An 18,053-nucleotide genomic window follows, 5' to 3' on the forward strand; every position below is an offset into this window, starting at 1 on the left:
GAAATATTCCTTAAAAAAATTAATTTCTGTAGCTTTATCTCCTCTGAGTTCTGATGCGCACGCGAATTTTTTTCACTGATTTCTGTCATATTTTCACTTGCCGGCGTTTAAGTCAGATAAAGAAGCCTTCATCCAGAATTGTTACCAGGCAGGTTATTCATAAATCCAGACTTGTTTATAGCAATATTCCTGTCAGTGTAATCATTTAATTGTCCACCGCATATAGTGGTAGATGCTATCCACATTATAGTCATTCATTCCCCTCCTTCACCATAGCATCAGTGTTCTAATTCTAAGCCTAAAAGAGACTCAGTATTGGATGCACATTAAAAAGTGTTCATCCTATTCATTTTAGTACACATTTCTTTCCTCCATCACTGGGACGTAGATACGCATGCCGTTCTGCGGGCTTCCGCTGGTTCACATGGTTATTGGTTTATCCTGGCAGGCATTCTGACAGAAGGAGCTGATTTTACGGAGAAACTTTGGATATTCACGCTTTGAGACGGCACGGACTACTGAAGGTGGCGCCCAGCCTCCTGGGTTTACTGTGGAATGACAAGCAAACAGACAGTATGATTTTTAGCAGAACAACCTGCACCTTACCGAAGATGATAAACGGATATTATTAATGGAAGTGAAATATATATAATAATTTTATATCTGGATGAAAGAATTAATTACTGAAAGACCATTACAGTTATCTACTCAACTTAAGCAGCTTCGAAAATAAAGCATGAAAACAAAATCAGGCTTGAACAGGATTTGAACCAATGACCTGTGCAGTGCCGGTGCAGTGCTCTAACAACTGAGCTATCAACCCAACTGGGAGCTTCTCATTATGTGAATTCGTTATACAGCTATTTCAATTAACGTTGTCGGATCAAAGCTAAAAGCTTAAAGACAAGACCGAAAGTTTACGTGGGATTTTTATGAATAAATTCATCAAAATAAGTCATGCCTGGAGAAAACAATAGGCTGTAATTAGCAGTACAATGACCTGCACGTGCAGGGATGATTTTGATGAAATTATTCATAAAAAATAATCCCACAAAACATTGCGGTCTTGTCTTTTAGGTTGATTTTAATCCGACAACGTTAATTGAAATAGCTGTATACGCAGAGGTGAAGAGGTAGAAATGAAATATACAAAGTTTATATATTTAAAACTGCCCATGAAACAAATACGTAGTAGAGCGCAGTATCCCTTGTAATGCATTTGTTAACCGGCGTAGAAGGCAAAATTAGTCAGGAAGGGTCCACATCAAAGCAGGGTAACAGTTGTATGTTATCAACCATCACGCGGCTCACAACCCAAGATATTAAAATAAACTTGTTTCTTACTTTTCATGGGAGTGGTTAGTGCGCTGACAAGTAGTTTTTGCAGGTAAATCAAACGTAAGCCCCTATTCCATGCGAGATAAACGGGAGAGATCTCACTTATGAAGAGGAAACAAAAGTTTATTTTAAGCCTTCATTCTCTACAATGCAAGCGCGAAGAGACGTACGAGTATGTCCTAGGAGTCGCTGAACACATGGTTTGGATCGGAGTTCTTAGTTATCAGGTTTTCCCAGGCTGCAGTCGTTCGACTTAAGCCTATACTCAGCTGGACTGACAAAGTAAAAAAGGAATGATTGTAGACTTATTTAGTTTTCCTGTTGTGTGAGCATTAAGAAGGTGACACATGCTACATAATATTAAGATAAGACATACCATTCGCAGTGTAGGTAATTCTGCACGATATGTGATCTCGGTTAAGCCTGCTTCCTTCCTCTCTTGGTTCAATTAATGTTTGGCAAAATAGACCAACCACAGCCACAGCGCGAACATACTTGTTGGTCTAAAAAACAAATGCATTTTAATGCACTGCTGTATAATAATCATGCTTCCATCCAGCACCTGTTAAGATGCAGATCATACCCAAGGGAAATTACTAACAATATTCATGAAAATTAACAAGGAGTTGAAAAGAACCTTAGAATTACCCTGCAAGTAGTGGTTTCTACACGGGACGCTATGTGCTCGCAGGGTACCTTAGAATGTAAGGGATAAGAACTTTCTGCTTGTTATAGATATACAAACAGCACCACGTGAAAAAGTTACTCTACAATAATATTTTTCACCTCACTGGTACCAGTTAAGCGTTCATTTAAACAAGAAAAATTCCTATATTTACTCTCGGTAAGTTGGTTCCATGCACAAGGTGCTAATGCTCAAAAATCCCAACTGCTAGGAAGCAGACTGGTTAATTACAATACAAAAGTGTCCAAAGAGTTGAATTCGGCACTACCATGCTCCCTCCCTCATGGTATTTTGCTCATGGCACAAAGTTTAACCTCTAACACTTTCTTTAAGAAAATGCCATTTAGAGCCATAAGGGGAAAGTCACTTTAGGCTTCGGAAATTGGACATAAAGACTGTCGGGCCTACGGGTGTGCACGTCAAAGCTTTGTCACTTGACAAAGGTTTGGATTAGTTTTTGACAACTTTCTCTACGGTAATTACTCTGTCTACTGGCAAATCAAAATACAAGGACTGTATGAGGCAAAGCTGCCAGGTTCCATGTTTACACTTATAACTCTGCTTCCTGTAATGCTTGGATTTGACTGTTTAGAGCGCACAGCACTGTTATGGAAATCCCCCATTTTAAGTGTTCATGGGAAAGCTTGGAAGTATTATGAACAGTTTAAACTCATACCGGAGCATCAGGGTGATCTATTGAATAGTTGCAAACAATCCACGGTCTGCCAACTTCGTTCTCCTGTCTCTCACCAGCATCATACGCTGGGATTTCCCGGATGTGTGAAAGGAAAACAGTGTCTCTCTGGGAGGATGGCCAGACCCGTTTATAAATTTGATGCATTATAAGCGTACTGTCGCTCAGTTGTTCCAACACTGTTGAAGACTCTAATGTGGCTGTAACAAAAACGAAAGAAAGAAAGAAAGGAAGGAAGAAAGACAGGAAATGATATTTTTATTGACGTAATATTCCTCTCTGAGCAAAAGACAGCAGCATAAAAAAGCACATGTAATACTAGTGGCCTGAGTGGTACATGCACGTTTCCATTGTCACCTTGGACACAAAAATTGAAACAAGAAAACTTAGGGGCTAGGATAAAAAAAGGACTAACAACACTATGCCCTCCCCAGACTTTTAAGTTAAACTAATTAATTCTCCTGTAACAACAACAAATTAGAATTCCCATCATCGTATTTATACCAACAACAACAACGACAACACTACATACTCTCCCAGTCCATGCGAACATCTTTGTCATAAAAGTAGTGAGCCATTTCTCTTGCTGTCACTCCCTGTACATAAAAACAAAAGAACCCTATTCAGTCCAGGTACTGCTACAGCAAGGATTAAGAACTAAGGTCAAGAACAAGACACTAGTTACACTTGTAGTGCTTTCACAATCAAATGATAGTATGCCGTACACTTCATGCTAAAGACAGCCACTCTTAAGCATCTATGCTAGGTACCGTTCAGCTTTATGCTTGTGGTATGTTAGTTCTGAGCAGTGAAATCAAAGTAACGTGCACGTGCAGTTTTTATTTCACTCTAGCTCTTACAATGAGCACAAGCACAAAAAGATTTTAAAATGTTTCTTTTTCCTCCATATAGTTACCAGTTAGCACACAAATTTTCTTATGCTTGTACATGTGTGTTTTGCATGAACGAAAACTAGGCTTTAGAAATAGTTAATGCTGTGTTGGGATTCTACAAAGTACATTGATGTGAAACTAATAAACAGAGGCAATTTTATCTTAGAAAGATGAACAGTGTGCTGGGAAGATTTTTTTCTCTGTGGAGGTGCTGTTACCTGAACAGTGTGTTGAGCTTTCATGGGATCTAAGACAATCCCTCCTTCTTCAAAATCACGACGGTAAACCTAAACAGAAAAAAGCACATTTTAACCCCAACAAACTAAACTAAAAATCAAACTGAGATTACGATTCTAAATCTGGTATCAGGATGTCAAGTCCAGTGAGCAAAGTGCAGTAAAAGGCCACACCCCCAAACGTTTTGCCTCCACAGAAGGGGTATTTATAGCACTTAAAATTGTCTACATTTTTATACCAGGTGCTTGTTTGTTCCATGACAGTCTAACCCATGGTTTTCTGCCTATAAGTATCAGTTTGATAACAACCACTACCCTACAATGAGAATGACAAGACTTGCAGTCGGCTACATGTATAATATTACTGTCGTCCATTTATTTGGAACATTTGATAAAAGGTCTAGAGTTATCATGCCACTACATCACAACTCCATTCAACTTGTTTTATTGTGGGAACTACATAAGAGAATATTATTGGAAAGGCCACAAGTGTTCCAACAAATGCGGTGAATATTGTACATTATAGTCCATCAAATATTTTCGCTTGCGCGCGATTGGTCTCAACGCCTCACGTGATCAAGTATACCCCAGCTGGGGAATATCCGGTGATATTCCCCAAGTGATATTCCCCAATTTCAAAAACTTCAAGGTGCGTCTTGATTAAAATTAAAATTAATGTCAAGATGGGGGAACGGTTTGCTTTTGTGACAGAAGGAGAGATAAACCTGCTGGTTGACAAAGCAGTATCAGAAAACAACATACGCTCTAAACGTTTTTGATGGTAAACTGTTTTAAAACGAAATGTTCAAATACTCAAGCTCGTTGCTATCTATTGCGAAAAATATTTGAAGGATAATAACCACAATAGCCTCCATTTGGCGCGAAAATACACTCAGATATTCGTCCTTGGACATTATCAAGCTCACAGTTTTCCTCGAGCTTCGCTCTCGGAAAACTGTTCGCTTCTCGGAACAGATAATGTCCGCGGACAAATATCTGAGCATATTTTCGCGCTAAATGGAGGCTATTGCTTATTTATTCCGCCTAGATTCATGTGTGAAATACCTCCCACATACTGCTACAATCAGTACTGTTCTTAGCTTTACAATGTAAGCATGATGATGATGAAGAAAAAGATGAAAAAGGCAGAGCTTGGTAAAGTGGCTGTGTTCAGACCTTCATTTCTCCATCCTCATACACCAAGTTCCAGTTGTGGTCAACATTTTCCAAAATTATCTGCAAGCACTCCTTTATATATTTATCAACCTGCAAATTAAAAAAAAGGTTCAGATTATCAAAGTCAAACCACAATACTGGAAATGAAACCATTACGAGAGGGAAGTGGAAGTGGATAGGGCTGAAGCGACGACTGATCAACAGTCTTCATGAGACATGGATTCTTCTATGAACAATACAATCCTTAAAAGTCGTTGTCTGACTGAGGCATCAACATGACGTACAAACAAGAGAACCTTATTAATGAACAATGCAAAATCATTCCAAGGAACTTATCCCTGCAAGCTGAATTAATGAGCTACTTTGTATAGAGAAAACAACTCAAACAGAAAATGACCAAAACTGGAGGGGAGGGGCAACGCACTGTGTGAAGTAGAAAACCTGTCATGGAATATCAGCTCAGCAATTGAATCTGGTGGAGAACTACAGTGAATGCTCTGTGCTACACAGGAATATGACCAGACATAATTTTTGGTTGTTGCTACAACCTCCTTCAGCTTGAGAATGTTAATAAAGACGGTATCCAGGATGTTATATGAATAAAATATTTTAAAAATATGAATTTGGGCGAGAACTATTATAATAACAATAGTGTAGCAAATTTTGAATGCTTCTAAAAATTCTTTAAGTTTTTTGTAAATGACCGGAAAAGCAATGTGTTCATTAATGGAGTTCACTTCTCAAACAGAATGCTAAAGCTGTCAATGATCTCAACCCCTTCTAGATCGATCTTGTGCTGGTGAAGCATATGATGTTGGGCTAGTAATGAGTTTTTACCTAGCGTTGCTATGGCTTTTCTGTGTTCTTTGACACGTGTTTTTAGTGCACCCAAAGTCTGGCCAATGTAAACACTTGGACAATCTTTGCATTCAATCTTATAAATAACTCCTTTGGAAGCCTCTTTACTTATCTTATCCTTTAATCCATTTTTATTAGCATTCTCAAGTTGAAGAGGGTTGTAGAAACAACCAAAACGTCCATTTCTATTTTAAAGCAAGTGTCAACAATTTAAACAGAATTTTTAACCATGCCTGGTTTCAGCCCACATATTATTAACAGACATGTTAAGTCTCATCTTTGTAGAGGTTAGCCTCCAGTGTGTAGTACAGAAGAAAGTGAACAACTGGCATAAAAATCTCATGCCCTTAACAAAAAATCAATGTAACTCCCCATATGAATGAGAATTCTGCACAATCTCATAAGAGAACCAAAATGAATCAACTTCTTTTGCCATGCTCTGCTAGAACAATGCTTTACAATAACATACAGTATGTGCAGCATTTGCAAATCAGCTGTGCTTCCCAGGACACATCCTTTAACTATTAGATCAAGTATTATAATTAAACAAGACTAAATTATGATCTCAATTTTCTCATATCTTACAGCTCTTTGGAGATTTAGGTCACTCATAAAAAGTGATTGGTATAAATGTGGTACTAGATAATTTAGTGGTATATTTAACAATTAATTTCCATAAGGGCATGTTGGATATGAGATGACAGATAGCCAACCTGGCGTGTAGTGCTGTATTGGCTATAATCATCTCATATCCAACAAGCAGGAGTGGAATAATTGTTTGGTTAAAAACCCTCAAGAAATATTGCTAGATCTTGCTGATTTCGTTTTGCAAGAACAACCAGAAGACAATTTAATGGTTGTTATTTCTCAGGCATGGTATAATGGCTCACATACCATGGCCACTAAGCCAATCAAATCCCATGAATTGCATTATACAATGATCCAGTTTTTAATAATCAAAGTTTTACCTCAGCTTTCATCCTGTGATCTGGTTCCTCCTCAGTAAGTTCAGATGGTGGCACAAATGTGCTCCCATGAAAATCCACCTACATATGCAAACCAAGAAAAAAAACATTAAGTTTTGAACTTAAATGGGACAAAAGGTTGAGTAACAAACACAATGCATTCATGATGAGTGAAGGGCACAGCACCTTCACCCAAAATCTTATAATTTTTGAAGCTGTTACTTTCTGAAGAAAACACCTTACTTTCAATCAATAATAACAAGTTCCGACAGGACTGTTCTCAAGCACTTCGAAATAAACAAGTGAACATTTAACTTCAATTTCTGAGTAGAGAAGAAATAAACTCAGAAGTTGTTTATTAGCAGCTGCACTAGCAATCAAGTACACTGTACATGGTAAAAACATAAAAGACTTACATATTGTATCCTGGGATTGGAGATGATCACAATCCTACTTACTTTAAAAACTTAAAGCATGGGAAAAGACAGAAAACAAGGCACAAAATACCATAAAATGTCAAAAACACATGCCATGCTATCCAGTGATACAGGGTACAATAATGGTAGGTTAAAAGCATTCACAAGCAAAAAAGAAACACACCATTGCATCTTCTTCATCCTGACGATCAAGAGCCACTTCTATTGCATCATAAAACTCTTCTTCATTCAAAGCACTGTGCGGCCCTTCCTATCCAAGCATTAAAAAAATCACAGAAGTGAAAACCTTCACATGATAATTTGAGGATCTTGTGGTTTAAATTTGTTTCTGGTTTGATTTCGAATGTCACAGATTCATTGGCATAATCTGGACAATAAGAGGTAGATCACCACACTCATTTACTGTGGGAGAAAATTACAATTTATTAATAAATTGACTAACTTAGCATCAAGGAACATCTGGCATGTTTCCAACTTGGACACATCAGTACACCAGTGTTCGAAATTAGTGGTCGTCCGGTCGTCCGAGACGACCAAAAAGTTTACCGGGCAACCAATTTTTAGTAAAATTAAGAGGCTGGGCAACCAATTTTTAGTAAAATTAAGAGGCTGGTTGCCCGGGGAAAAAACACTGTCAAATACTATTTCATCCCCATTACCTCAAAATCTGGCCCTCCAATAAATGCTTGCTTCCTAGCATTAATAACTGCCGTTTTCACAGCTTCCTCTGCTTTCTTACGCTTCTCTATTTCCTGGTGAAAAATATTCAATAGAACCATCCATGGTGTAATTCACAGTAGAATTCATAGGTACAAGCTACAGGTCAATATGATGATGTAACCTAAACTTGTTAGCCTTAAGCTTTAACCATGTCAGGTCTCACTACCAGTTGAGACTCCTTTCCGATTATAATATAAAGATTCCATTACACCATTTATAGAGATCTCTGTGTCAGCTCAAATAATGCTGATCAGAGTTTGAAAGTAAGTAAATGACAATGTCCTGACTTTTGCTCTTAGAAATTTAGACACATTAATTTTGATATCAAGTACTGTACACTCTCAAATAAGATATTCCACTATCACAGAAATATCAAAAAAACTCTCCAATACCAGTACTTCAAAAACATAAAAAACTTTACATGCAAACGTAAACATCATTTTTTTACCCACCAAAGACCTCTCCACTGAGAGACTGATTCAAAGGTGTCCGTGCATTCCCAGTCAAATTGGAATTTTGAAGTGTTGGTTATAGTGCAGGGAGGAAAACTGGAGAACCCAGAGAAAAGCCGGCAGAGCAGGTACGAGAACCAACAACAAACTCAGCCCACATATGGCGTCAATACCGGGAATGAAACCTGGCCACATTGGTGGGATGCGAGTGCTCTCACCACCGCGCCACCCCTGCCCAGCAACACATCCATCCTTTTGTTATTCATATAAATTTGTATGTGTGTATTTATTGTTGAGCAAGGCAACTAGTAAACTAAAAGGTACATGGTACGTGTACCTTATCTAATCTCCTCTGCCAAAGGTCTTCTCTCTTATTCATAATGTCAATGCAGTGCTGTAGTGTTGCTAGAATCCCTGCTGTTGTTGCTTTGAAGGTGATTGACTCTCCCCTGAAATCAACTCCTTTGGAATTTGCAATAGAAAACACTGCAGCTCCACTCTCAAAACTGTCAGAAGTTGCTCTCCTGTTGCCATGGTTACCAACAAGGTGATTAAAAGTAGCAGGTGTAGGGGTAGTTGAAAGTTCATCCATTTCATCATCTGCATCATGATCTACTGTAAAATCAACAAAACCATAAGAAGTCAAGATGAGAGGTTTCATAAAAAAACAAACACATGAAGTGAAGGATAAGTGCCACATTTGAAGTCATCATAAGGCTGATGCATACAGCATGGTACAGCTTTTGCATAGATAGAATGCTTTCTCATGATGTACTAAAATATGTTTTAACATGATGTTGTTAAACCTGCATCCTGTGTCCCTGATGCATATAAATTTCCAAAGACGAAAATATAATTCAAGGCATGTGTCCTGCAGGACGCAAAGATCGATCGATCTGAAGATATTTTTTAAGAATATCCTGTTTGTGTGATTTTGAATTTGTAATAAAACCGACCTCAAGTCAAGAGGCAAATATCATCTGCCTACAAATATCAGTCCAGAAGTAATTTCTGAATGAATAAACAGAAGCATTTTCATGCAAATACCCTAGGTAAAAAAGATTTAACCTGGTTAAAAAAAAATAACCTAGGTTAAAATTTTTTTAACCTGAATTGAAATTTGACCTGTAACATATGCAAAGATCAAACAAAAAAAAGTCCCCAGCAGAACCCACAGGGCAGACTTCTCATTGGCCTGCTGCCACAGGAAGGGAAATTGTACTTTTCAACTCATGCATGCGTGCATAATGGGGATGTGCCGCTGGATGGGGTCGCATTTTCACGACTGGATCGACTAGAATGAGGTTGCATTTTCAATAGTTACTAGAATGGGGTCGCGCATTTTCGGATTTTTGGGGTAAGAAAATTCTATCAAGTAGGGATTCAAAATGGTTTCGGTTAAAATGTTCAGAAAGTTGTTGTTTATTAAATGTAACAATCACCTTGCATTACACTCCGTTCTTGAAAGTAGATGCATGAATAGAAAGTGACTTAGCTGGGATTGCGAAATTACATTTTTCCAAAAAGTGACTAAGATGGGGTCTATAACTGGCCACAAAATAGACTATAATGGGGCAGGGGCTCTGAATGGCCAGCGGCACATACCCAGTAAACCTGAGCCCAAGTACCCCCCCCCCCCCCCCGGCGCGCGCATGCTCAATGAATGAGTTATTGTGATGTGGGTTTTTTGTCACTTGGTCGGTGGGTTGTTAACTTTCAGGCAGGCGCAGTGAATGAGTTATCGCAATGTAGGGGAATTTTAGTCGGACGCTGGTCGTAAACTTAAAAATTCTCCAATTTTGAGTTTTTGGAAGGAAAACACACCTTTTCGAAACGGTATATCGAAAGAAGAACTTCAAAGGGATGCTTGACAGTTTCAGCAGTGGAAATCAAGCATAACGGCGAAGAAATAATTATTGATCTTTGATTTGTGGTTTTATCAACCTGATGAGCGGGCGGATCTCAAATCAACTTTTAATCTGTGGACTTTCTTGGTAATGTTCAAGTGCTTCTAGGAATACAACACACAAATAATTACAGGCTTGATTATGAATTTGTACTATCCTGACTAATAGAATGATTTTTCATATTCCAAACAGTTCTTGCAAAATGTTTGAAAAACATGCTCTGATAAATTTGCTTCAAAATTGACTTCAAATCACTTGCAAGTCGCTTTGCGGCAAAAATTATACGCTTTTGCTTCCAAGACCTATCTGAATAATTTTTTTATTAAGGAAAGCTTTTTGCCTGTTCAGTTTTCCATTTTTATTGATGAAACGTGACAACTGGGCATAATCTTGTGTAAACAAACACATGTCCTAGCAACTTGCGGATGAAATTCGCCCATGTTACAGGAAGGTCAAATTTTTTCCTCCAAATTTTGAAATTTTTACGTTCATTTTGTTTGTCTGAATAAATTTTTTTATTTAGGAAAGGTTTTTGTGTTTTTCTATTTTCCTTGATAAAACATGACAACTACATAACCTTGTGTCAACAAACACATGTCCTCGCAAACAAATTCGCCCATGTTATGCGAGAATGGAATTTCATCTAACGTTTTGAAATTTTGATCTTCATCTTGTTTGTTTTTTAAGTATATTTTATTCATTGATTAGAAGTTCTAACTATTCTAGACTAAAGGAGTGCTGTTTCTTTGACTCATAAGTTGTGTATGGTTTGCTTATTACCAATATGCTAATTTGTTGAATTTCTGGAATACAAGTACCGCATTGCCACTATCCACTTCTGCATTCACGAGTTGGCTCACAGGAGCCCTTGATTTTTTATACTTTTTAGAGGTTCTTATTTCATTTTTTGTTTTGTTTGGGAATGATTTATTTGTCAGAAGGCACTCACAATACGTTTTTAATGGTTTGAAAACTAAGTCAGGGCATGAGTGAAATCTGTAACAAAATTTTTCAAGTGAAAATGGTTAAAAAGGTTTTTGAGACATATTAAAATCTGTGTGTGATCAAATTAAAATCAAATAAAATTATAATATTATACTTCCTTTCAGCGAAAAACGAGAATTACACATACCAGTAAAAGAGGAAGTTTTGACCATGAATATTTGTCAGAATTTTGATTGAAGCTGTTGGTACTAAACTAATGGCTGGCAATATAACAGGGTGAAACTCACGCAAAAAGACAGGTTTCAGGTCCTTAGAGATAGCAGTGTATTTTGCAAAATTAAATCTGGACTGAATAATTTAGCAATGGAATGAGTTCAGGTGAGCCAATAATATTATTTATTTCCTCAGTGGTCCACATGCTGCTATAAAACAGGAGCAAGGGCAACTTTTATTTATAAATGTTTGAATAACTTATTTTCTCATCGTTTTAATATTGAATTCAATAAGGATAAACATGATTATAACACTAGATGTAAAAATAATATCCGTAAGAGTGCATCTAGTAGGAACAGAGGGCATTGGACCTCAACAAATTTTGCCTCAAACGATTGGAATAAATTAGACCTTTCAATAAGACAAAGCCCATCATTAGGTTAAGGTAGTTTTAAAAGAGTGTTAAGAAATGTAAATAGTCTTAAGTCTAATTTTTATACATTCACATATTAGTCTTTATTTTTCTTTTTTTTTTTTTTGTTCTTTTTTAATTTTCGAGAACTCTTTTGTAAATCACTTATTAGTGAAATTGATTTCCTCAATAAAGATTATTATAACTATCCATTACCGTGGCCTTGGCTGACAACCTTAATTAATGGACTTACATCCATCATTACTGTCAAAGACATCACGGTCATGGCCATCTGTGAGAGGAGAGTGCTTGTGACTAGCACCCGCTCCAGCACAGGCATCAAAGTAACTCTGCAGGGTGTCTATTTGCTGACAAACAATATCCCTGAATGTTTCCAGTTCCATTAGCTTTTCACGTAAGCCTCTTGCTTTCTGTCAAAATAACATTAATAATGGAAAGTATAGGACATTAGAACTTTGTATCTTTTGAGTTTACACTACTTTCAGAGACATGAGAGAATGGAGGTGCCAAGGATATCAATAGCTTTCTGCTCTAAAACATGCAGCACAAGCAATCAATAATATTATTACTCTCTTGTTTGATTTTTTGTTCACCTAATGAAAAAAGAAAAAAAAAACAATTCTGGATTTAATCTTTGTTCATGAAAATGTGGGTTAAGATGATCTAAATGTTGTTGGTACCTTGAAAGATGAGGTAGATGCTGTTGTTGATAAACTTGTGACAGACGTCAGTGAGAGCATGGAGCCACCCTTTCTGAGACTTGACTCTGAACCATAACCAGATTCTGCAGCCTGTAAACATGAAACATCATGAAAACATAGAATTAAAAAATTATTAATACTGCCCACTTGACTTCCAAAACCACAACAGGCATTTTTGCTGAGTATAAAGGATAAAAATGATTTTGTACTTGGTTGCAAAAGTGTACAGCAATTTTACTTAACATTTAGAAATATAGAATATCAGAGATGAAGAACTTTTCAAAGATGGGCATTCATCTGTGAAGCTTGTTGACTAAACAGCTGTAATCTAATTAGGTAATCGTATCATCTTTCAACAACCAACATCTTAAAAACAATTACATTTTGTCATGATATTCTCTATAAAACATAAAAAATGACCTGTTTTCCCATGCATTGCATTTCCCGGATGGTTTTGGTACGTTTGTATATATTTTCGGTTTTCACGTGACGTCACCAAATTCTAGAATTCAAAACTGGGAGGCCTACAAAATTCTTACCTTCATTCAAGGAAAGATTACCTAAAAAAATGTCTGTTCACAATTTCTTAGCTCAACGTCGTGCTTCCTTTTGAAAATAGAACAGTTTCAATTTCCGAGTTTCCATTGTGCGTGACATAAGGAGGACGGCCGTGACAGAGCTTTCCCGTATCTTAAAAATAACTCTTCGGGTGATTTTCAGCATTCTAAACAATTTAAGTTTGAGGAGAAATATTAATCTAAACATACAAAAATTCACAAGGGCAAACAAACCTCTTTTCTGGCAAAAGTGAACTCCAGATGTTTTTTTCGTATTTCCCGCCGCCATGTTTGTGCCCCTCAGAGGGACACAAACATGGCGTCTCCATACTAAGCTCTATAAATTTAGGTGGTACATTATGTCAAATAACTCGAGTACGGAATGCCGCACAGACCTGACACTTGGACAGATGCCTTATTTATTTATCCTCTATACCATGTCAATTTCTTGACTTCATTCATGGAATGGTTTCGATTTTTTTTTCAATGACGTGACAGTGAAAACCGAGAATAGTGTTATATTGATTTTATTTATTTATTTATTCATTATAGTTTATTCCTTTTGAGGGTCATGAGGTTTTTAGTTTAATTACTGTCAAATGTCACCTTCATCTTTTAGCTTGTCTACTATACAAGACTGCATGGTGTATATTTGACAGTGATTTCTCAGGGAAACATCACTTTTGCCATTTATTTTCCACTGTGCCCTATTATTTTTGTAATTAATATGTTTAGATGCCCTTTGCTTGCCATAGCTTAGAACGCTCATTGTGTAAAGCTGTCAAATGACGATAAAGCAGTAGTTTTGTAAAAATGAAAAAAAGACTGTAGCTTCCATTCCTCTGCAAAACTTTGTTGATCAATGATCATTTCTTGGACTGTGGATCCTTATGATTTGTGCAAGTCACACCATGCAGTGAAGTCATCCATATAGCAGTCCTGCCATAGATCACGGGCAAGGGCCTATTACGACACACTCAGAATCTTCATAATAATTATTGTGTAAAAGTTAACATCAGGGTTAGCAGACAGATCTCACGGTTGTACAACTCCAGCCAACTTGGTGTGTGATGTTTGTTGTTGTAATCATGACTGACAACAGTGTGAAACATTTAAAAATTTCTTGGGGTTTTGACCTCAAGGTCTGCATACTAATAAAAAGTGCAGTACCAAAGGGCAGAAACTACTCAAGGTTCAACTTTAACTGACCTTGACAGCCTCCAGTCCGTCCACCCATCTCTGCCTTGTGTCTACATCACGTGCTCTCAAATAGTACACACAATCATTGACACTGACATCAAACCTGCACTCATCAAACTCATGGGGCTGAAAAGACAAAAATAATGCTCATTAATTATTTGAACACCTTCTACATAAGCAGAATACATGTACAGGTATTATCTTGAATAAAACCTGGAGGTAATTTTATTAATTTTGTTAATTATACCCAAAAGGGGCCTGTAAACACAAAAACATTCATATGTAATGCACTTCCAACTTAATTTGCTTTGTACAGACTTTTTTTAAGTGATGACATCAGAAAGTCATTTAATCCTCACATTTGTGTGGTGTTTTTAAATACCCTAAATACTAAATGACATAAAAAAAAATTCAAATGCACAAATTTTACATTTTTCACATACTTTCCTTCATCAGATCTCTTTGCTAATTTCAGAATGGTGAATGCATTAATGGATCCTTGTTGGACTTTGCATAAAAACAATCTGTTAGTTCAAAAGGCTATACATGTAATGATTTTTGCAGAAAAATACTGGTTTATTTCTTGTATGAAAGTAGATGTAAATGGAAGCTCTTACGGTTATAAAGTCAGTGACTCAAAGCAGTACACCAATACAGGACACTGCTATGTCTAACAATTTTCTTCTACATTTTTTATTATGAAAAACGACAAAGATCTCAACTTCATGTAAATTCTAAACCAATTTAACTATTCTACAACCTCAAAATTACTGTTCAGTAATGCACATAATTTTATTAAAACAGCTACATTTTACCCTTGACTGAATTTAAAATGACATGCCAAAACCTGTCACCCAACTGTCTCATGCAGAATTTTTCCTTTCTGCTGGCGATGACAGAATAGACACTTTCTGCCACACTAAATTGTCTGCAACCCTAATTGTACCTAGCAGATGTCATTGATAATTATTTCTCTAAGAACTTCAACACCTACATGAATGCCTTCCATACAGCAGCTGTTTGTTGACTTTCTTTATCTTTGTGGCAATTTTGTTTATTAATAAAAAGTTTTGACCAGTGAACTTAGGTAAGGAAAAAAATATGCTGGATATAATCTGAATTGACAAAAAAAAACTTGCAGATTTCTTGATTTTCAAGAACAGCATTTTACTCCACAAGAAAAAATATTGAATGAAGAGACAGATGGAACTTTACATATTTGGCTATACATTAAACTGCTTTTTCAGTAATATAGGTTTCTTGATTTAATTTTTTTTGGGCTAGCAATATTCAAGTATGAAAAATACAAAGTGGGTCTCAGATACATGTAAATACAGCATGCGGTAGACGGAGTGTTGAATTACAAATGAGTACGCAAGAAATAAAGAACGCAATTTTGTACTCAACCATTGATGTATACTTTTTGTCGCCGAAAAGCGAAATAATATCCTAAAACGATAAGCTACAAGTCAAATATCGAAAACTCCCTAGTAAAGAAAGAAAACAACTTTAACAACATCTGTGTGGGTGTTAAACCACGGTTTTTTTTTTGTCGAAAGCAAAACCTAACATTCCCAAACGTCGACGTAGGTAACAATATATCTCCAAAATACTAAACATTTAACGGTTCCTAAATAATGAATATAAGGTTTATCTCCTGAATCAAGAACCTGTGTATCTTGTTTGCTGTTTCTGCCACGTTTAATTTTAGAACAACAACCGATTATATTGGAGCTTTCTGTCGGCAAAAAAACACGCATATGAACTTACTTGAATGGTAGCTTTTGCCACACTCATGGAGCCTCGGCACCCAAACGCCGTATCATATTCGGATTTATAGTACGACAAAGTACCACCGCTTAAGACAACCCATCTTTCTTGCCATCCGTGAAGGTAGTTCGTCCACTTTGACAAGGTGTCTTGCAGTTCAGGTAGCTGAGGCTGAGAGTTGGTGCAATCTAAGTCGTCCTCCTCCTCATCGCTTAAACTAGGCGTATGTTCTCCAGACATCGTTAGCAAATTCTTTGGAGAACTAAAAATCTTTTCTCTAATTTAACGAAGAGAAAGCGACTAACTTTCATTTGATATTCAAGCTAAACGCCGCTTCGTGCTCCTCCTACCTAAAATCCGCCATGTTTGTGTTCACTGTGTTTAGGCGTGACGTCACGCTTAGGCACCAGTGTCCCGCTGAGAGTCACCACAAAACCTCATGCACGCAAACGGTGCAAGAAGCAACACATAAATCAAAAAGTTACCTTCAAACGAACAAAGAATGAAAATGATTTTTAAAAGGCAAATAATAAATTGAGAAAGGTATAGGTACAAAGACAAACGAACAAACAAAGTTCAAAGTACGTTCTTTCTTGAAAGTCAAAATTGCAAAAATATATTTCCTCAGTATTTCGGACAAGTATATGCGAGAGCCCTACTCCACCGTCCAATCGAAACTCGTGAGCACTCAAGCATGCAATATTGGGATTCTGACTTCACTAACACGAGACATTCATTGTGAATAGTTCTTTTAGGATGAATAACAATAATCGCAAATTCCACTCAGGGACGTAGCCAGGGCTTTTTCACAGGTACACACAATTTCAGTTTAAATCCAAACCCTCCCTCCCCCCCCCTCCTCCTCATCCATCTCCTCACTCAAATCACCCAGAATTCAGCATTCAAAGCTCGTTTTCTTATCTACAGTGCTAGGTTAGGCATTAGAGAGTATATACAAGAGCCCGACACTGCTAAGCTAACAAGAGTCTCCTGCGAACCCGGCACGCGCTATAAAGCCCCTATAAAACAAGGTGACGATGTCGTCAGACTCGTTTCCTTTAATAAAACCAATGCGCTTGACGAACGTGTTATAGTTATTTTCTTCTTAATAGTTCTCGAATAAGCGCTCCGCTGCCTCTACGTTCTGTTCTGAATGCGTTCACTGTCTTTTAATCTACTGAGGTTTCTTTCAAAACGGGTTTCTCAAAAAGTTTCAAAATGTGCACTGACAAGTCGCTCCGCTGGTGAGTCGGTGCCACATTCCCGCTTGCTTTCCACCTGCTATTTTCTCGCCCTTTTCATTCACTTGCGTCAACATTTTGCAGCTGACCAATCACATTCCTTTTTTGAAAGAAATAAGCGGGGTTGAAAGTCTTCACGAGATTGTGTTGTTATTTACACTGTAAGGTAAAGGGTCATTTAACTTCAGTACAATTTGGCCCATTTCTTGAAAATCCAAGGGAAACGAAAAATACTTCGAGGTATCGAAGATGGAGCCAATTTACGCTAAATTGCTCAAATGTTGTTTCTTCACAACTTAAAAGTCCAGTAAAAAAAGTCTTAAGCCAAATAAGCACAACAGAACCGAAATGGATGGAGGCGACTCAGTAGATTTATTTTAACATGCAGTACACAACGACCACGACGCAATGTTCACCAATGGCAGATTGGAAACTGACTTGTATGCTATAAAGCCTACAGACAAACATCAGTAGTCTACAAATCATCCTGTCACTCATCTCATACCAAACAATCAATTCCGTTCAGCATGGCCTTACCGTTACGACTTAGAAGAATTTGTTGCATGGGTGAGTTCTTTAACACACGCTCCGACGCACTTACAACACATTTAATCAAGAGAGCATATTCACAC

General features: G+C 37.2%; 1 protein-coding gene across 1 annotated transcript; it reads right to left on the minus strand.

Annotated features, from left to right (window-relative positions):
• Nucleotides 1-16,562, minus strand: LOC146460026 (ceramide transfer protein-like). The gene is made up of 14 exons (XM_085088624.1): nucleotides 16,181-16,562; nucleotides 14,420-14,536; nucleotides 12,633-12,743; nucleotides 12,185-12,362; nucleotides 8,792-9,069; nucleotides 7,942-8,034; nucleotides 7,446-7,532; nucleotides 6,849-6,926; nucleotides 5,023-5,112; nucleotides 3,829-3,897; nucleotides 3,250-3,313; nucleotides 2,700-2,917; nucleotides 1,715-1,841; nucleotides 1-548 (listed from the first exon to the last, which is right to left on the minus strand). Exons 1-14 carry the CDS (start codon nucleotides 16,418-16,420, stop codon nucleotides 421-423), a joined length of 1,878 nt encoding a protein of 625 aa, XP_084944750.1. The 5' UTR covers nucleotides 16,421-16,562; the 3' UTR covers nucleotides 1-420.
• Between the last annotated feature and the right edge of the window lie 1,491 nt (nucleotides 16,563-18,053).

This window comes from Pavona decussata, unplaced genomic scaffold (assembly GCF_977016875.1).
Source record: "Pavona decussata unplaced genomic scaffold, jaPavDecu1.1 SCAFFOLD_215, whole genome shotgun sequence".
Lineage (NCBI taxonomy): Eukaryota > Metazoa > Cnidaria > Anthozoa > Scleractinia > Agariciidae > Pavona > Pavona decussata.

Excerpts from the sequence above, each read along its gene's own strand:
- LOC146460026 (XM_085088624.1), bottom strand. The coding sequence starts at position 16,420 with ATGTCTGGAGAACATACGCCTAGTTTAAGCGATGAGGAGGAGGACGAC. Across the intron at positions 6,927-7,445 it reads AGGATGAAGAAGATGCAATG|GTGGATTTTCATGGGAGCAC; the intron begins GTGTGTTTCTTT and ends TTGCATATGTAG. Across the intron at positions 549-1,714 it reads AATTACCTACACTGCGAATG|TAAACCCAGGAGGCTGGGCG; the intron begins GTATGTCTTATC and ends GTCATTCCACAG.